The sequence below is a fragment of the Zingiber officinale genome, chromosome 3B (assembly GCF_018446385.1).
Source record: "Zingiber officinale cultivar Zhangliang chromosome 3B, Zo_v1.1, whole genome shotgun sequence".
Classification (NCBI taxonomy): Eukaryota; Viridiplantae; Streptophyta; class Magnoliopsida; order Zingiberales; family Zingiberaceae; genus Zingiber; species Zingiber officinale.
The window spans coordinates 15,815,696-15,834,750 of NC_055991.1; the positions used below are offsets into that span (position 1 = coordinate 15,815,696).

The window sequence follows — 19,055 nt, forward strand, 5'->3', positions numbered from 1 at the left end:
AAACTTTATTATGGTATTAAGTCTATGGAAAAATCTATGTACAAATTAAAAAGTAAAAATAATAAATTAAAAAATAAAAATTTAGAAATAAAGAGAATTTTAGCAAAATCATGTCTGATAGAAGATTTTGATAAAGTAAGACTTGAAAAATGATAAATTAAAAAAAAAAAGAAATAGAAAACTTGAAAATTCTGCTTGTTTAAATATTTCTGCCTTTAGAAACTATAGAGGATTAAATTTGTACTATAGGTTTCACAAAAGTCAGATCAAAAAAATATCCAAAGCTTATATACCTAGAAAACACCTGATTAACCCTGTAGGAAGGAACCTATATTGGATTCCAAAAACTTATTTGAATTAAAAATGGAATTATACCTAGGGCTTTTAGGTAGAAAATTGAATATTTGAATTCATTAAAAGGCTTTGTTTAGAAGTGGTTGATGATCCAATAACCAAGAAGGCCTAGTGCCTCGCCACAGCCTGGAAGCCAATTTCTGAATTAAATATTTAATTGACAAACTGATAAGCATAAAATAGTTAATTACTTTCAATATTTGTCAATGGTTTAACACTTATTAAAATTTCTTCTAAAAATTTCACTTAGAAAAATTCAATATTTAAATTATTTCTATTAAAATATTTTTTTAAGTTATTTCTTCTATTGCACAAAATTTTATTTTTAACTTAGAAAATTAAATTTTTCTTACTTAGAAATTGTATTACTTAGAAATTTTTTCTGCCTAAAAATGTCCTCACTTAGAATTTTTTAACACTTAAAATTTTCTAATTTATTGCAAATTCTTTTTAATAACCTTAGACTTAGGAACCCTATTTTTTATGTGATCAAAGGGGGAGAAGGATATATTAAGTCTAGGGTGAGATATAATCTAATTTTTAACTGAAAAATCTGTTTGCACTTATTTTCAAAATTAATTATCTTTACATTGCATTTTTTTTTCATTTGTTTACCCTAGCTTAACTTAAGTTACTCATATTAAAAAAGGAGAAATTGTTGGAACCCCAAGGTTATTTTGATGTGATCAAACAAGTTAAGTTAGGTCCTGTTTGGTTTAACCCTTGTGTCTAAGTGTGTAGGAGCTTAGGAGCGCAGGAAGTTGAGCGGAAGACGCGGCTAGCAAGAAGGACGGCACGGGGAGAGAGTCGACGGGCTCGGTGCGTCTGAGGGACGAAGTGCCGCGGAAGAGTACACCGGTGGACGAGAAGAACGTACACGACGTTTGAGGGACAAGAAACTGGGGAAGAAGGCTGCTCAAGGAGAAGACCGAAACTTGGATTCGGGTGAGCCCTATTCCGAATGGCCGAGATCACCCAAGCAAGCGGAGCAGGAGCGGAAGACCCGGACCGAGGCAAGCTGAACCGGAGCAGAGGGTCCGGACAGAAAAAGTCAACTTTGTTGACTTTCTTGGTCTGGGCGCCCGGACCAGTCCGGGTCGCCCGGAACCCTTCCGGGCGCCCAGACTTAGATGTTATCCAGATCGCGGTCAAACATGATCTATGCAAGAAGGGATAAAGTTTTATCCCCTCCGAGGCGCCTGGAAGCCTTCCAGGCGCCCGACCAAGGCTATAAATATAGCCTTGTTCCAAGAAGCACAACAAGACAAGCAATTCTGATTACAACACTTGTATGCTTTCATTGTTATTTTAGCTTATTTTTCTGTGCTTGAATATTGTAAGAGGTTTCTCCGCCTGAAAGGAGATATCTATTGCGCTTCATTCTCCTTGAATTAACAACCTCCCCGGTTGTAATCAAGTAAACTCCTATGCCTCTTCTTTTAGTTTATTGCTCTTATTTATTTATGCAAGTGTCAGTTTAAGAAGTCCGAAAAGGGTTTGCTTTTGATTTTGTGCAAGGCAATTCACCCCTCCCCTCTTGCCGACCTCCAAAAGGACCAACAACGCTAACATAAGAGGAGCTCGACATGTTAATACAAGCCCGAGTGGCGAAGATAGTGGAGCAACAGTAATAACAAGCAATGGTTGAATGCCAAGCGCAGGAGCCTACAGCCTCAGCTGTAGGTCGCCTAGCTGAGCAGTGTAACCGAGCGAACCGAATATCCGCTCGGGGTAATAGCAAGAAATCGGCCAGCACATATGGGATGCGCCCAATGTGCCTATCCTCTTCCACCAAGCGTTATTCCGGACCCCATCGGAGGAAAGGGGCTGAGTGGACAAGAACTGTAGGTCTTTCTCAGACAACGCGCCTGTTCAAGATGCAAGGAAAGGGAAGGCACCTAGAGAGGATAATTCGCCCGAGCGGGTCAATCGGTAGTCTTCAGAGGGGATTCTGAGCGACCTTCTTCCAAAACATTACACTCTGCTGGCGATCGGAGAGTACGACAGAACCACAGACCTGGACGACCACTTGCCAAATTTGACAATGTGGCCACGCTTCATCAGTACACTGATGGAGTTAAATGTCGGGTCTTCCTCATTACTCTCTCCGGATCAGTACAACACTGGTTCAAAAGATTGTCGAAAGGGTCAAGCCACAACTTCAAGGACTTCCGGGCGGCATTCCTTCACCACTTTGCCAGCAGCCGCCGCCACCAGAAGATGAGCATGAACTTGTTCTCGCTTAAGCAAGGGCTCAGAGAGGCATTAAGGGCCCACATCCAGCACTTCAATCAGGTGGCGATGGACATCCTAGCAGTCTCCTCAGATGTATTGGTGAATACCTTCACCCAGGGGCTCACCAAAGGAGAGTTCTTTTGGTCGCTGATTCAGAAGCCGCCAAGGGACTTCGGCTACCTACAAAAGAAGGCCAATAAATACATCAATGTAGAAGAAGCTCAGGCGGTGAAGAAGAAGGAGACACTCACCAAACCCGCAGTAGCTTCTGAATGGTGGCACCCGAGCAGTCATCAACCCCCCAAGGGGCCTCGATCATGAGGAACCCCCCCCACACAAGCCCAGGACACATACCGTGCAGCATGTGGCGACTACTCGTCCAAAGGCTGTAAAAGGAAAGGTGTGGACGCCGATGTTTTACTCCTTCCACTAGTCGATGACGCACAATACCCGTGAATGCTATGACTTGACAGCTAGCAGGCCAACCCCGTGAGGATATTGCCATCGATCCCCATCGCCTGATTAGCGACACAGGCGTCGATCAGTTATTCGAAGGGAAGAAGAAAGGATACTAGCCGAACCACGCCACCATCAGCCTCAGCATGGGAACAATCCAAGTCCTGCTCGAGTGTCTGCCGAGCGAAACAGACATTTGGCTCGAGAGGAGGAAAACAGGAGCAACTCTGCTCGGGGGGAGATAGGAATGATCGCCGATGGGTTGATCGGCAATAATTCCAATTAAGCGAGGAAGTCACACGCTCGATGAATTGAAATTCACACCATGGGCTACAGCAAAGAGAGGGTCGAAAGACCTAAGATCAGCTTCGACCCTAGAGATTTAGAGGGAGTGGAGATCCCTCATGACGATTCACTGATCATCCGAGCGATAATCGTCAATTATACTAATCATCAAACTTTTATTGATACAGGGAGTTTAGTGAATATTATATTCAAGAAGACATTCAATTAGATGCAAATCGACAGGAGCGAGCTGCTGCCCTTGACAACTCCGCTCTACGGATTCACAGGAAATGAAGTGTTGCCGATTGGCCAAGTTTGCCTGGCCGTCTCGCTCAGGGAAGAGCCGCCGAAGAGGACAAGGATCACCAACTTCATCGTGGTCAATGCATCATCGGTCTACAATGTTATATTGGGCTGACCAACCCTCAATGAGTTCCAGGCGGCCGTATTCACCTATTGCCAGAAGATCAAGTTCTTGGTGGATGATAAGGCTGGCAATGTCAAAGGTGACCAGTTGGCCGCTCGGCGATGCTACGTCGAGATGGTCAAATTAGAAGCAAGGATCATTCGGAAAAATCCATTCTTGGAGGTGAACGCCATCACGGAGAAGCCTCTTACGCTGGTTTATGAAGAAAAGGAGGAGGTTCAGATCTACCCCAACCGGTTGGAGGCAACTACCTTTGTTGTCGCCAATCTGGAAAGCACGAAGAAGGCAGAGCTGGTCACCTTCCTTGCACAAAATTATGATGTGTTTGCTTTGTCGACACACGAGCTTCTCGGCATCTCGCCGAGTGTAGCTCAGCACAAGCTTCATGTCTGACCGGACGCTCGGCTGGTAAAGCAAATGAAAAGGGACTTCAGCACGGAGCAAAACTTGATCATCCGAGTAGAGATAGAGAAACTGCTGGAGACCGGCCACATACGTGAAGTCTAATTCCCGAGCTTGCTCGCTAACGTTGTGCTGGTCTCCAAAACAAGCAACAAATGATGGGTCTGCATCGACTTTCGCGATTTGAATAAGGCGTGCCCAAAGGATTTCTATCCGCTGCCCCAGATTGACCATATGGTGGACTCTACGGTGGGCTGCGAGCTGATCTGCATGCTTGACGCATATCAGGGCTACCACCAAGTGTTACTAGCCCAAGAGGATTAAGAAAAGGTCAGCTTTATCATGGCCAACGAAATGTATTGCTACAACATCATGTCGTTCGGACTCAAAAAGGTCATTATCACTTATCAGAGGCTCAAGAACAAGGTGTTCCGACGGCAGATCGGCTCTAACATGGAGGTATATGTCGATGACATATTAATAAAATCTCTCCGAGCTGTTGATCTTTGCGCAAACATTGATGAGACCTGCCAAACTCTGAGGACTTATGGAATAAAGATGAACCCGAGCAAGTGCTTGTTTGGCGTAAAGAGCGATTGATTCTTAGGGGTACATCGTCACCGAGCGGGGGATTGAGGTGAATCCGAGCAAGGTCAAGGCCCTGCAAGACACGCCACCACCGCGCAGCTTGAAGGAGGCCCAACGACTAACTGGACGGATTCCTGCGTTGTCCATGTTCAAATCCACTTCATCTGACTAGAGCCTGTCGTTCTTCAAAGTGCTACGGCGAGAGACAAAATTCTAGTGGGACGAAGAGTGCGACCGGGCGTTAGAAGAGCTCAAGGAGTACCTTAACTCCTTGTTTGTATTAGCTAAGCCGAGCGTTGGAGAGATGCTTTGGATCTATTTGTCGACCACTGAATATGCGGTTGGCTCGACATTAGTAAAGCAGAATGGCCACGAACAACAGCTCGTGTATTTTCTAAGCCATATATTGAAAGATGCAGAGTCCCGCTACACTAGTCTTGAAAAGTTAGCTTACGCTTTGGTGCTTGTCGCTCGAAAACTCTGCCCGTACTTCCTCGCACATCCGATCATCATGATGACCAACAACACCCTGGGAAGAGTCCTCCTCAACCCAGAGGCGTCCAGGCGGCTAATCAAATGGACAACCAAACTAAGCAAGTTCAATATTCAATATCAACCCTGAACAGCGATTAAAGCTCAGGCCTTGGTAGATTTCGTCACAGAGGTCTAGAGCGTCAAGCCAAAAGCAGCTTGGAGAATATATGTTGACGGTTCGTCCACTCGACAAGGCAATGGGATCGACATCCTTCTAATTTTTCCACAAAAAGATCGGATGCAACTCTCTATACAGCTTGATTATTGGGCTACCAATAATGAAGCTGAATATGAAGCCTTGATAACTGACCTGCAGGCCGGGTGGCACGTTGGAGCCACAAAAGTCCTTATCCATTCGGACTCTCAATTAGTCTCTCAGCAGCTATTAGGGACTTTCGAGATAACCAACTCCCAACTCAAGTTGTATGCGAAGCCTTTGAGAAGCTAAGAGCAAATTTCCAGGAGGTCATGATATAGAAGATCCCTCGATTAGAAAATTAAGTGATGGATGAGTTGGTGAAGTTTACGAGTTCGCTGTGCCGATCATGATAGTGCAGCTGATCAATCAAGTTTCATTAGTAGCGCATATCGACAGGATGGAAGGGATAACCTTCCTGAGCAATTGGAGGACGACATTGATGGAATTCCTCCGATCGGGCGCCATACGTTCCGATCAGGAAGAGGCCCGCTTATTGAAAAAGAGGGTTGAACGGTTCACCTTGGTCAGGGATTAGCTATATAAGAGATCCTTCTCTAGGCCCCTGCTCAAATGCGTTGGACCAGAGGACACTAAGTACATCCTTCAAGAAGTGCACTAAGGCTCCTGTGGAAGCCATCCAGGTGGCCGTTCGTTAGCTCGAAAGATTCTCTTGGCCGGATATTTTTGGCCCTCCTTCCAAGAGGATGCCGCTCGGACGGTAGCCACTTTCTTGTCCTACCAGAAATATCACAATATCCCGCATCGATCGACAGAAGAGATGAATGTTGGTGCAGGAAGCATCCGACGATTGAACCTATATTTTGATTACGTCAAAGGGTTCAAGTTAAGTTGTTTTGTTATCTAATGTGCTTGAATGAGTTTGCAGGAAAGTCCTAACTGCGGTTAGGTAGGTGGAAAACCCTAAGAGGCAGTAACCTTAGGTCTTAGGGGGTGGTAACCCTAGGATGAGGAAAACCCTAAGAGGCGACAACCTTAGGTCCTAAGGGGTGGTAACTTTAGGTGGAGGAAAATCCTAAGGGGGGGTAACCTTAGCTCCTAGGGGGAGGTAACCCTGGTGGCGGAAAATCCTAGGGGGTGGTAACCCTAGGTCCTAGGGGGTGGTAACCCTAGGTAAAAAGACCAGTCAGTTTGGAGGACCGGACTGGCATAAGGTATGCTCTCCTGAGTGGAGTAGGTGAGGACGCTTTCCCTGCGGAGGGAACAATAGGCATCGATTCGACCTAGGGTTTCCCGTTGAAAATCCAAAGTCAGAACCGGGCAATCCGGATACTGTCAAAATATTTGGTTATCATGTTTATTATGTGCTAACTTTATTTTGCAGGATATGTGGTTGTTTTGTGGACTAATATATTTTGCAGGGACAAAATAGCACATTATGCCTCGGATGAACAGTACCCGAGGCGCCCTCATGGAGCTTGGAGGTGACTCGGGTGCAAGGTAGAAGAAGCACGTGCAACAAGGCCGGAGGCGCCCTCAAAGAAGCTGGAGGCACCTCGAACAGGCTTGAAGGCGCCCTCAAGGAGAATAAAGGCGCCTTCAAGTGGATATGCTGCGACCACTTCTGATCTGATCTGTGCGGTTGACTCGGTGATTGAGGGCACCCTCAAGGAGTATGGAGGTGCCCTCAACAAGTTTTATAAGGGGTCTCGACCAGCAGCTTTCATTCAACACATTCCGAGCCATCCTTCAGTTGTGCACTGCTAATGAGACGATCCGACTGAGCTACAACAAGTCCCCGATGACTCGAAGCTGTGAATCTTCAATTCTTGTTGTCAGTATACTTGTTTCAATATTGTTAAATTGTAATACTCTTATAACCTTTTGCACGACATAGTTGTTGCCAAAAGTAAACGCTCAACAAGTGTGGGCCTTGGAGTAGGAGTCGCCCTAGGCTCTGAACCAAGTAAACACTTGACATCTTTTGTGTGTTGAATTTGTTTTAATTTCCACTACATTTACTCAAACGTTTTTCGATTACGATAAGTGAAAGTCATGAGCGCTATTCATCTCCCCCTAGCGCGTCTCGATCCAACAATAAAGGCATCCATGGTGTCTTGCATGTTCAACCAATGGGGCATGGACACTGTTGGGCCATTCCCCATGGCGACTGCTCAACGAAGATTTCTGCTCGTCATTGTGGATTACTTCTCCAAGTGGGTGGAGGCCGAGCCGCTGGCTATAATAAGTGAACAGATGGTTATCAAATTCATCTGGCAAAACATCCTGTGTCTGTTCGGCATCCCCTGTCGGCTCGTCTTAGACAACAGAAGGCAATTCACCGGTCGGAGGCTTAAGTAATGGTGTGAAGGCTATGACATTCAGCAAACCTTCACCTCTATGGCCTACCCCCAAAGCAACGGCTAGGCGGAAGTCACCAACTGGGAGATCCTCAGAGGCTTACGAGCCCGGCTTGACCACGCAAGAGGCAGCTGGGTCGACGAGCTCTCTAGTGTTTTGTGGGCCCTTCGTATGACTCCGAAGGAGGCGACCAACATAACACCATTCCATCTGATGTATGGTGGTGAAGCGGTGGTCCTCATGGAGGTCGGAGTAGAAGCCGACCGGGTTCATCTGTACGATGAGGGGAACGCCGAGCGGAGGCACATGGAGCTCAATTTGGTAGATGAGGCGCGGGAAAAGGCTGTCATTTAATTGATTGTATACCAGCAGGATATAAAGCAGAGCTACAACTGGAGGGTGATTCTGAGATCCTTCCAAGTCAGCGATCTAGTCTAGAAGAGAATCAAGTAGGTAGGTGACGTCAACAAGCTCGAGGCACCATGGGTGGAACCTTACAAGGTCGTACCGAAACTCCGCTCGAGGGCTTACTACCTAGAGGACGAAGATGGAAGGCGGCTCGAACGGCCCTGGAGTGGGAACCATCTTCAACCCTACAAGGCCGGGTGAGGTGCGCGAGTGAATATTTGATGTACCTGTATATGTGTTCCTTCTGGATGCAGGACAAAAATGAATAAAAATAAAGTATTCTAGACTCTTAAGTCGATCAGCCAAGTTAGAAGTCGAGCAGCGACTATAAACCTTGGTCTTCGTCAATCATCGAGCGGTGACGTTAAACCCTAGTCTTCATCAACCGTTAAGCGGCGATGTTAAACCCCGATCTTCGTCAACCGTCGCGGTGACGTTAAACCCTGGTCTTCATCAACCGTCGAGCGGCGACGTTAAACCTTTGTCTTCGTCAACCGTCGAGTGGCGATGTTAAACCCTAGTCTCCATCAACCATCGATCGGCGATGTTAAACCCTGGTCTTCATCAACCGTCGAGCAGCGACGTTAAACACCAATCTCCGTCAATCATCAAGCAGCGACGTTAAACCTCGATCTTCGTCAATGGTCGAGTGACGACCTTAAACCCATGTCTATGCCATTCAGCAGTCAAGCAGGGACACCTTAAACCCCCAGTTTTCAGCAATGGTCGAACGATAACCTTAAACTTGAGACTTTCAATCGGCGCCAAAGGCTAACCCAGAAATGCTGCTCAAAAGCAACAGTTTTCACTATAATGTGGTCGTTCAACAATCCTGAATTGATCGATCGACTATGAAAATGGATAGTCCGTTGCCGATCGGAAGGTCACGAAGCCACGCTGGTAAGCGGTTCGTAAAATGGAAAATATGAAAAGGAAGAGCCGAACGATACAGGATGTAGGAGTGACATTACATAGAAAAGGTTCACCGAATGGGCGACTATTCATTAACACTTGCATAATTTTTACAAGTCCAAGAAGGCAGTACAAAAAGGAAACAGGGTATGTGGGAGCAAGCTCACTCAAGATAATCCAAAACATCGTCGGGCAGTGACTCATCTAAGACATCAAGCTGATCGCGAAGTTAAAAAGGCGGAGCGCTTGATCGGTGACCTTGTTGTTGAAGGTGTCTAAGCGAAGATAGGCACGTTTCATGAGCTCAAATCGTTCGGACTCCCCACCCTGATAAGTCTCGAAGGTCGTTTGAGATGCTTGCAGCTCCGCCTTCAACTGGGCCAGCTCCTCATCCTTGGCATCAAGTTAGGCCTTCGCTGTAGACTGATCGGCTGACCTGCCCTCTTGCTCGGCATTCAGTGTGACCTCCACATCCTTCATGTTCTGAGACAACACCTGAAACTCTTTATTTTTTATCTCCAAGTCTTCAATAGCCCGGAGCTTCTTGGTGTTGGCTGAGTGGATCTTAGACTCGAAGGAGCTGGCTTGTTTATTAAGCCAAGCCAATTGAGTAGTCTGCTCAGCACTTTTTCTCTTCTCCGCATTCAGCAGCTCGGAGCTCTTATTCAGATTGTCCTTCAGTTGGGCCATCTCGGTGCTCATCTACTCCATACACGTTTGTGAGGCTGCCTCTTGGCCGCTCGGGGATCGCAGTTGCTGGACTTCATGCTCTAAGTAGGCGAGCCTGTGGTACATGACCAAACTCTCTACCCAATATTGCAACGATGAAAGAATTAAATAAGCCAAATGGACAATCAAGAAGAAAAGAAAGGTGTGATATACATACCCTAGTGGACATCTGGGTATGATTATTGTCAAGTTCCCTTGGAGCAATAATCACCGCATGAGCTCGAGCATCAACCCAGATTTGTGCAAGTGGAACTTGAATTTTGATCTGATGCTTGGGGGTGAGGGACACTGGGTCGTCTGGATTACGGTATTCGTCCGTCGGTAAATGGATGATTGTCGTTGTTTGCCTCTGGTTGCTTGGGCCAGAGGAGTCTGAAGTTGCTCGGCTGGAAGACCGGGATGCGGGAACTGGTCATATGCGAGACACCTGCACCACTGGCAAAGGCGATGGCATGAATGCGATCGACGATGCGCAGATCATCCCTTGAGGAAGTTCGGACAATGAGGGTGTCCGGTCGGATGAAATGGATGTAGACAGTTCTACGTTTCACTACACAGGAGGCAAAAGCGAGGTCCCACCTCGCTCGGAGGAGGGTCGAGAGATGACCATTGTTGGGGTCTGCAAGGTAGATGTGGCAGATCGAGAGGTGGCCTCTTGCGTTGTCGAAGGGGCTAATCAGAGGCGGTAGACTCTGAGGCGGCCACAATAGGGACCATCGATGGCCGAGCAGGCGGAAGGTCCATTGTGGCAATCGCTGCGTTGCTCGCGACTGTTTGACTTCTCCCAACTCCGCTACCCAGCACCTATGTTCCCTCCTCTTCACCGAGCGGATTCTCGTTGGAACCGACCGACTGCAAACCGCAGTTCTCCAACTCGGCTATGACCGTAGTGTTGATGTCTGTGTCCGCGAGCTTGGACTTGCTGGCCAGCCACGCTCGTAACATGATTCAAGCTGCACAAAAGAAAGAAAAATCAGTTAGATTCGAAGGTTGGGAGAAAGAAATAGCATACCTAGGCTGGACAGAAACTTTGTGCGGATTGGGCTCAGGCCGAACACGTAGAGGACGCCCTCTAACAGTAACTTGTGGATATGTTACTTCTGACTGGCCAAGCTTGAAGCTGCGTGGAGATAGTCTGATCGGCTTTTGTATTTCTTTAGCTCTGGAGGGTTTGACACTTCTAACTGCGAGCGGGTCTGAAAGTCCGACCGCTCGGAAAAGCGAACAAAGATATAGTCCTACCAATACTTGTTGGAGGACGACATCTTATTAAAGAAGACTAGGCCCACTAGGGCTTGGAAGAGAAAAGCCCTCAACTTAGACAATTTGGGATAATAGAAATAGTGGAAGAGCCGAGTAGTAAGAGGAATGTTGTGTAGGCATAACAGGACGACGGCCCCGCACAACAGTCGAAAGGAGTTTGACACTAATTGATGGAGAGAAATACAAAAATATTTACAAACGGCAGAAAAGAAAGGGTGGATCGAGAACCGCAAACCGGTGGTAAATTGGTCCCTAAAGAAGCATAAAAAAACCCGACGGCGGTTAGTTCGGGTGGTCAAAAGCCGAAGGAACACCGATTTGATAGTCAGTTGGAATTTTGTAAGCAGCTCTTAAACTCTCAGCATCGCTGCCGTCAAACCTGGACTCGGTAGAAGTGTACCAGAGCCCAAGGATGGCGACGGGGGTAGTGAGGAGCTTGCCATCGAAAAACAAAGAGATTGAAGAAGTGCAACGAAAAGATTCGATTGAAAGGGGGAGGAAGCTTACTGGAAGATCGTTGGAGAGACAGAAGAAACAAAACGTTGCCGGAGAACTCGAAGATGAAGGTGTGCGAAGTGAGGAAGAAGGCGACGCACGCGAGGTTTATAAACCTCGTGGCCAATCAACCTGAGATGTCCGATCCATGGTTGCAAAAAACTAGGAGAAGATCCAGCCGTTGAATTCGAAAAGGCGCCTATCATGTCGCCGATCGATATCCGCCTGTCACGTCAAACGTGCGACGGCAGAAAGAAGGACACATGGTGATCAGCAACCGAACAACATTAATGAGGCTTAATTAAAAAGCATGGCCGCGTGCTCAGATATAATGATCAGGCATTTGCATGGTCTTCGAGAAATCTGGATGATGTCAGAGCGCTCGGCTAAGGAGCGCAGGAAAAGGAATTTTTTCACAAGTGTTGTCGCTCATTGCCCGACCGGTGCGAGTAAGCGCTTATCACACAACCGAATGGCCGAAACACAGTCACTTCGAAGGACTTTGACCGAGTAGTGTTTATATACCCGGTCGGGCCATGCGAGGCCGAACGACAAAAGCGTGGAATTCATCAAAGACTACTGGTCCAGTCAGTCGGACTTGCAGCCTCCTTCGATTAGACTTGAGGCACAGGCTTATGATTTGGTGATGGAGAGAAGCCTATCTAGCATGAGGTTAAATGTCAGGGTGAAGATTAAAGTCAAGGCGGTCAACGCCCAAATGTCAAAGGGCCAAACGGAGGACAATTACAATGGCTAGTTAGGCGATCAGGCCCTGACCGGCAAGAGACAAGTTCAAGCTGACCCCCACTCAGGCTCGGGACGATACTCAAGACAGTCGACACTGGATACGAAGTGGCAGGATGTCGTACGAGACTTGGCCAGGGATGGAGCGGAGTCCCGGCCGAGCGGCTTCCTCGCTTAGACAAACAGCGGGACCTGGCTATAGACGGAGCGAGGTAGCCACTCGGCAAGGACTCTGCTCTGTCCATGGCCAAATCCCGCTGCTTGGCCGAGCGGGAAGTTGCTCAGCTGGGACTCCCTGTTGAGCGACTACCCCGCTCGACCAATCAACGGGACCACTATAGTATCTATCAACATCCTTTTGAGAGATAGTGCCGCTGACACGAGGCATGGTCGACAGGCGGATCGTACGACCGAAGGTTATACTGTCGCGTCAAGGATATACATGCCCTGTTAAGGTATGATGTCAGGGGTACTTTCCTGACAAGGCCATTTCATAGGACACTTGGGAGAGCGTTCCCATGCCTTGAGAAGTGCACACGTCGCCCACCAAGGCTCTATATAAAGGGGAGTCCTTCACTAGCAGAGGTATGCCTTATTATTGAGTTCTACTGTTGAAACTGTTGCTCCTCCTTTCTCCACATTCGGATGACTGACTTAAGTGTCGGAGGGCCAATGTCGGAGACCCCTTCCTTGGCCCAGTACTGATGTCGTTTGTTTTGCAGAGCAGAGCGAAGTCCACGTACGGTCAGCGAAGCTGCCACCTCCTAGCTTTCTAGCTTCACGATTTGGACAGGATCAGTATGATATTTTTCACTTAAGATCTAAACCCTCATGTATTTATTTTTTGACTTTACCGAAAAAATTTTATACCACTGAAGATATGTTTCATATTTTAAACCCATAATTTTTTATATATATTTTTAATATAGGACTTGTATTCTGAATATTTACTATATCAAAAGACAATCAAATACAACAAACTAGCAAGCAAAAGCAAAAATCATTATAAAAAGTTATTTTCACTTTTATTTATATTTACATTCTTATCCGGAAGGTTTTTCTATATCCGGAAGATTTTAGATGTAGTCACTTTGGGAGCCTATAAATCAAGTAAAATTGATTGTGTATTATGTTATATTTTTAAGTTTTTACTACATTCTCAACGACGACACAATTAAAGTTGTTCACCCTCTCGACACGATTAAAGTTGTTCACCCTCTCGAACCCGTACTGGTCTTAACATATAAAATATAATAGAGAGATCATATTTAAAATTTAAATAGTTTAGCACACGGTAGTTCTAATTAAAATTGATACATTATCTAAATTAATTTAAATTTAAAAACAAAGGTAAATAATAAAATCTTCATGGTACAAACGAATATTTACGTGTAAATATACACTCAATTAAGAGCATCCACCATGGGAGTAGGGATGTAAACAAGTTGTATCATTTCAAATAGTATTAAGCTTGAGTTCGACTCGTTTAAGTTATATTTAGGTTCGAACTTTAATTAAACTTGTATCACAAGGCTCGAGCTCGGCACGTTTTGGAATTACTAAGCTTGTGAATAGTTCTAGCTCGAGCTTGTTTTAGAGCTCGTTTAAGACTCATTTTAGAGCTTATTTTGTAGGCTTGTTAAGCGAGTTTGAAAACTCATTTGAATAGATATTCAACAAACCTAACAATTAAATAATATAAACTCAATACATCATTGAACATCTCAAACTACTATATTAAACTTCCAAACTTAACACATCATTGAACATGCTCGTGAGCCATTTAATCTAGTCGAGCTCGAGTTCACGAGCCTATAAACAAACATGTTCTTGAGCTCTTTAAATAAGCCGAGCTCAAGCCCTTTAAACGAGCCGAGCTCGAGCCTGAGCTCGTGAGCCTATAAATGAACATGTTCGAGAGTTCACGAGTCGAATTTCCTTAACCTTGAGCTCGGCTCGATAAAATTATCGAGCTTGAAATTGAGCTCCAATTCAACTCGATAAAATAAACGAATGAATTTAAACGAGCTTTTTATTAAATCTAATTTTGAATAACTCGCGAATTGTTTGATGGAAGCTCATTGTTTAGTTAACCATGGCTTAAATGCCCTCCCTCCCTCATTTATGACACGAAGTGGCTCCATGCTTCTTTTGTTTTTTTTTTTTTAAGTTTAGTTTTTTTAAATAATAAATATTAAAAAAAAAATAATGTGGCTCCCTGATTAGGTAGCTGCTTCTTCTTTTGTTTTAATTTTTTTTTTTAAGTTTAGTTTTTTTTTTAAAATAATAAATATTAAAAAAATAATAATTTATGAGAAAATATAAGATCCATTAAAAAATTGTTAAGAGAATTTTTTTATAATAAAGAGAAGTGCGAGATTTTTTATTCTTGGCATAGCATTGATATAACATCAAGGAATTTTTAGAGAGCTCTCACTACCATGAATGTCTTAATAGTTTTTAGACACAATTGAAATTGAGTGGGTACGTATTAGCTAGATTTCGTAAAAAGGAATATTGGGATAAAAATATTTTTTTAAAAAAAACGTCATTTCATTATATTTTTTGTTAATTTGGTAATCGCAATTAGAAACTATGCGCTTTAGTAAATATATTTATTTACAATAGCAAAGCTAATCCATTAATGGGTACACACCGACCACCACATCGTCAGACTACTGCAGTCGACTACTGCTGTACTGCAGCCGTTCAATACTGCAGCCGTTATTGAAGACAACATAAGCACGGACAACATAGGCACATACTTTACGTAGACAGACACCAGCAACGATAATAGGAAGAGACATAGCAGCCCTTTAGATTATTAGTCACAGCATTTGTTGGCGAGGGGTCCACAGGACATGGTCGCTGGGCAGGAAATGGCACACCGGCTCTGCGCTCCCCGGCTTCACCTGCAGCACCTGGAGCATCACGTGCTGCGGATTCCACGACGTCGTGTCCAGATGACAAACTGCGATCGCCTCCACTCGGCTCCCGTCGCTCCCCTTCAAGCTCACCGCGTACTCCCTCATCATCCCCTTCCCAACCGCGTGGCAGTGGAACACAACGTACGCGTATGGCTCGGCGTGGCAGAAAACGCCCAGCCCCTCCCCGCCCATCCTTTCGAACCCCTCCACCACGTACCGCTGCATCGCCGCCGCCGCCGTGGCGTTCGCGACTGTCGACACCGCGCTGACATAGCCGGTGGCCAGAGCCGAGACGGCGAAGTCGACCATGGACTCGATGGAGGTGGCGCAGTGCTTCGTCTCCCTTGCATTCGCCGTGCGCTCGCACCGTTCCAGGGTCGCGCTCATCTCCCGGGCTTCCTTCGAGTTAGGGTCGACGGAGAGAAGCGCGAGGACGTCGGGGAGCTTGTTGGAGGAGAAGGGGAGGGCGTCGGCCACGCGGCGAGGGAGGAGGTCGGCGTGTTTAGGGATGGACCGCTTGAATTGCAAGTCGAAGGTGGCTCCTGGAAACAGGTCCTTCTCGAGGAAGAACAGAGACCGGGAGGACTTGTCGCGGAGTTGCGCTACGTTGGCGGCGTTGTAGTAAATGGAGGTGGCTCCGGGAACCACCACTTCCTCTTCGGACTCCGGCGATGTCCATACGCCCGGGCTCGTCTCTGCAATTCAATTGATATATATATTGGGATTCCAAATTAACAAGATCATACCGTAATAAAAATATACATGGATAAAAATCAATGAACCAGGGGGGTGAAGGAGGTCACGGATGCAGCTAGGGATGGGAGTGTTGGGGAGAGCAGTTTTCCAGTAGAGCTCCGGCGACGAAGCAAGTGTAACCGATGGATGGGCTATGAGTCCGGCGAGGAGCTGCAACCATTTCGATCCAATCAAAATTCATGTGCGCATAATTAATCGAAGAAACAAACAAACGTCATACAAGACAAATCTATTGAATCAGATTACTGACTGATTCGACCAAACAAGTTCCGTTGATTAATAATACTACGAGTGGTATGAATTTGCTCACCCCGAGGAAGAACAGGATGAGCTGGTTCGCCATGCACAATATAATGCAGAGTAGAAATTGAAAATTGGTAGATGGTTCATGGATACGCACTTTGGCTCACTTATATAGAGAAGAAGTGGGGAAGCTGAAGTATTTTCTTAATTCGCACGCATTTCGCGTTGTATTAATATTTTTTCTTATAAATGAAAATATTTCTGTCCATCAATATTGTACAATCCAAAGCTTTGAATTATATATTTCAAAATAGATTGATCCGGCGATAAGGCCAGGGGGTCCTTATCGGCAAATGATCAACGACACGTAGGAATCAGGAGTCAAAAGGGGTCAACGTGAGGTCAATCCGGTCGGAGAAGTGTCGGGTCAACCAGCCGAACGGGTCGAATGAGTCCGGGCGGAATCAAAGATAACCCGACGAGGAGTCGAGTTTCCGACGATCAAGGTGAACAAGGTCGCACGGCCGAGCGGATAGCCCGCTCCGCCGAGGCGTAAAGCAGCAATAGGGTCGAGCGGGTAGCCCGCGACCGGGAATCCTCCCGGTTGGACCGATGCCTACACTCGGTCAGCTGGATGCTCGGCTCTAGAAAAAAAAGGGAGATAAAGGCAAGGGGACATTGTGGAACATCATCTTCTGGCAACAGGCATGTTCAACAACCAGGCCATACGCAGAATCGTACAATGGAAGATTCTTCTGTCCCGTCAAGAAGGTGCTCAGACTGTAGCAGTATGGCGTCAGACATGTTCTTTTTACTAACCCATACTGAAGTATGGTGCAGAACACGTGTCCACCTTGATGTGTGTGCACCAAGCTCACCATAGCTCTATATAAGAGCCCTCAGATTTCACCGGAGGTACACAATCTTCGATCCTTGGAGCCACCTTCTTGTTTTCCCCTTTGCCTGACTTGAGCGTCGAAGGGTCGTCGTCGGGAACCCCTTCCCGGCTCGACTTCCTTGCAGGTTCACCGGAGATCTGTTCATCGCTTAGGAGACAGAGGAGAATGCCACGTCCCCAGCATCCGTCGACTCATCACTCGGACAGGATCATGGATAAATCGGATAACGGGAAAAGAAATTTAGGAGGCAAAATAATGTTTCTCAAAGACTAACGGTGAGTTTAATTTGGAGGGAATTTATTCCTGTCAATTCTCATGAAATGGATGATTTAATTCTCCAAGGTTTGTATTTCAACAAACATGACGATAAAAATTTCTTTATTTTTCTATGAAATATACCAATGGATATTTTTTCGTCGGTATTTATTCGACATTACTAATGAAAATTAACTTTTGTTGGGAAATACAAAAATTTTTTTAGTTTTTCGACGGAATTAGAATTCTATCAGTAATTACCGACGGAATTATATATTTCATCGATAATTACTGATGGAATCCTAATTCTGTCGGTAAATACCGACATAATTCTAATTCTGTCAAAAAATCCAAAATTATTAGGGAAAACCGTGCCCTTCTTTTCTCCCGCGCACGCTTTCTTCTCTTCGGCGGCGACATTCCTCTCCGGCGGCATTTTCTTCAAGTAACCTTCTTCCATCGGTTTTTTCCTTTTTTTCGCTGCCAGTGTACACACCACCAAGTGCGGCGGCGTTTCCGGCCGCCAGCATGCAGCTACCAGCGTTTCCAACTGCCACCACGCGGGTGGCGGCGATTTCGATAGCCAGCAAGTGGCTAGCGACATTTCCAGCCTCCATCACGCAGCTGGTGGCATTTCCGGCCGCTAGCACGCGACTGGCGGAGTTTTCGGCAACAAACCACTTGCTGGTGGCGGTACAAGCAACTAGTTGCGTGCTGGCGGCTGTGCAGGCCACCAGAACATGGCTGGTACCATGTTCGATCGCTAGCCGCGTGCTAATTAGCTTTTTTTTGAGTCACAGGATACTCAAGACCCATCAGATCGTGGTAATTAGTTTTTTTTAGGTTTGTTCAACAACAATTTAATTTTTTATATATCATAAAGTTAAATGTAAAATATATTTGATTGTTTTATTCTAATCTACTCATTTCTAAATATTATATTGTTATATGTTGCAATCATCAGGGTTTACATATTTATCACGATCATCATCATAGAATCGAACTAGTACTCTTGTTTCTAGGCAACCTCTCACTGCATTTTGCTTACTGAAAAAACTCAGATCATGGAATGCACTAGAAAAATTAACCCCCCCCCCCCCACCCAAAAAAAAAAAAAACTTGTGTGAAAAAATAATATTGTGAAAAAGAAAGTTTCTCAAATGTTTCACATCGCAGAAAAAAAGAGCATGAAAAATAGTTATCGTGAATAAAAACTGATAAAATACCCTTTTAAGGCAGAGTTAGATTACTAGGAAATATCTATCAAGTTTCTGTTGATATCGAGTACTCCTTTGAGACATTGTGTAGATAGTACAGGGCACTTTGGGTGGAACGAATCTTGTGTTTGACAGGTAAGTGTCTATCGTCGAGTGGCATATAAGTGTCTGATCTTGTCCGAAATCTGAGTCAGACGACGGCCGACTGAGATGTCGTTGGTGTTGACGGAGAGGCGACTTGGACACCACTAGCGTATATGCCCAAAAAAACTGCCCCTCACGTGGGATTGACAGACGACAGTACTTAGGCTCTGCACATACTCAGACAAGCATCCGAAACGTTAGAGACCAGAAACCAGGGAAACAGACCCAGATGCAGGCACTCCGACGCTCAAGTTAGGTACTCTT

The 19,055-nt window shown here is 45.6% G+C and overlaps 1 protein-coding gene across 1 annotated transcript; it reads right to left on the reverse strand.

Moving 5' to 3' along the window:
• Window positions 1-14,964: 14,964 nt before the first annotated feature.
• On the reverse strand, window positions 14,965-16,483 carry LOC121968101 (BURP domain-containing protein 3-like). The gene is made up of 3 exons (XM_042518605.1): window positions 16,344-16,483; window positions 16,060-16,183; window positions 14,965-15,972 (listed from the first exon to the last, which is right to left on the reverse strand). Exons 1-3 carry the CDS (start codon window positions 16,374-16,376, stop codon window positions 15,179-15,181), a joined length of 951 nt encoding a protein of 316 aa, XP_042374539.1. The 5' UTR covers window positions 16,377-16,483; the 3' UTR covers window positions 14,965-15,178.
• Window positions 16,484-19,055: the final 2,572 nt, after the last annotated feature.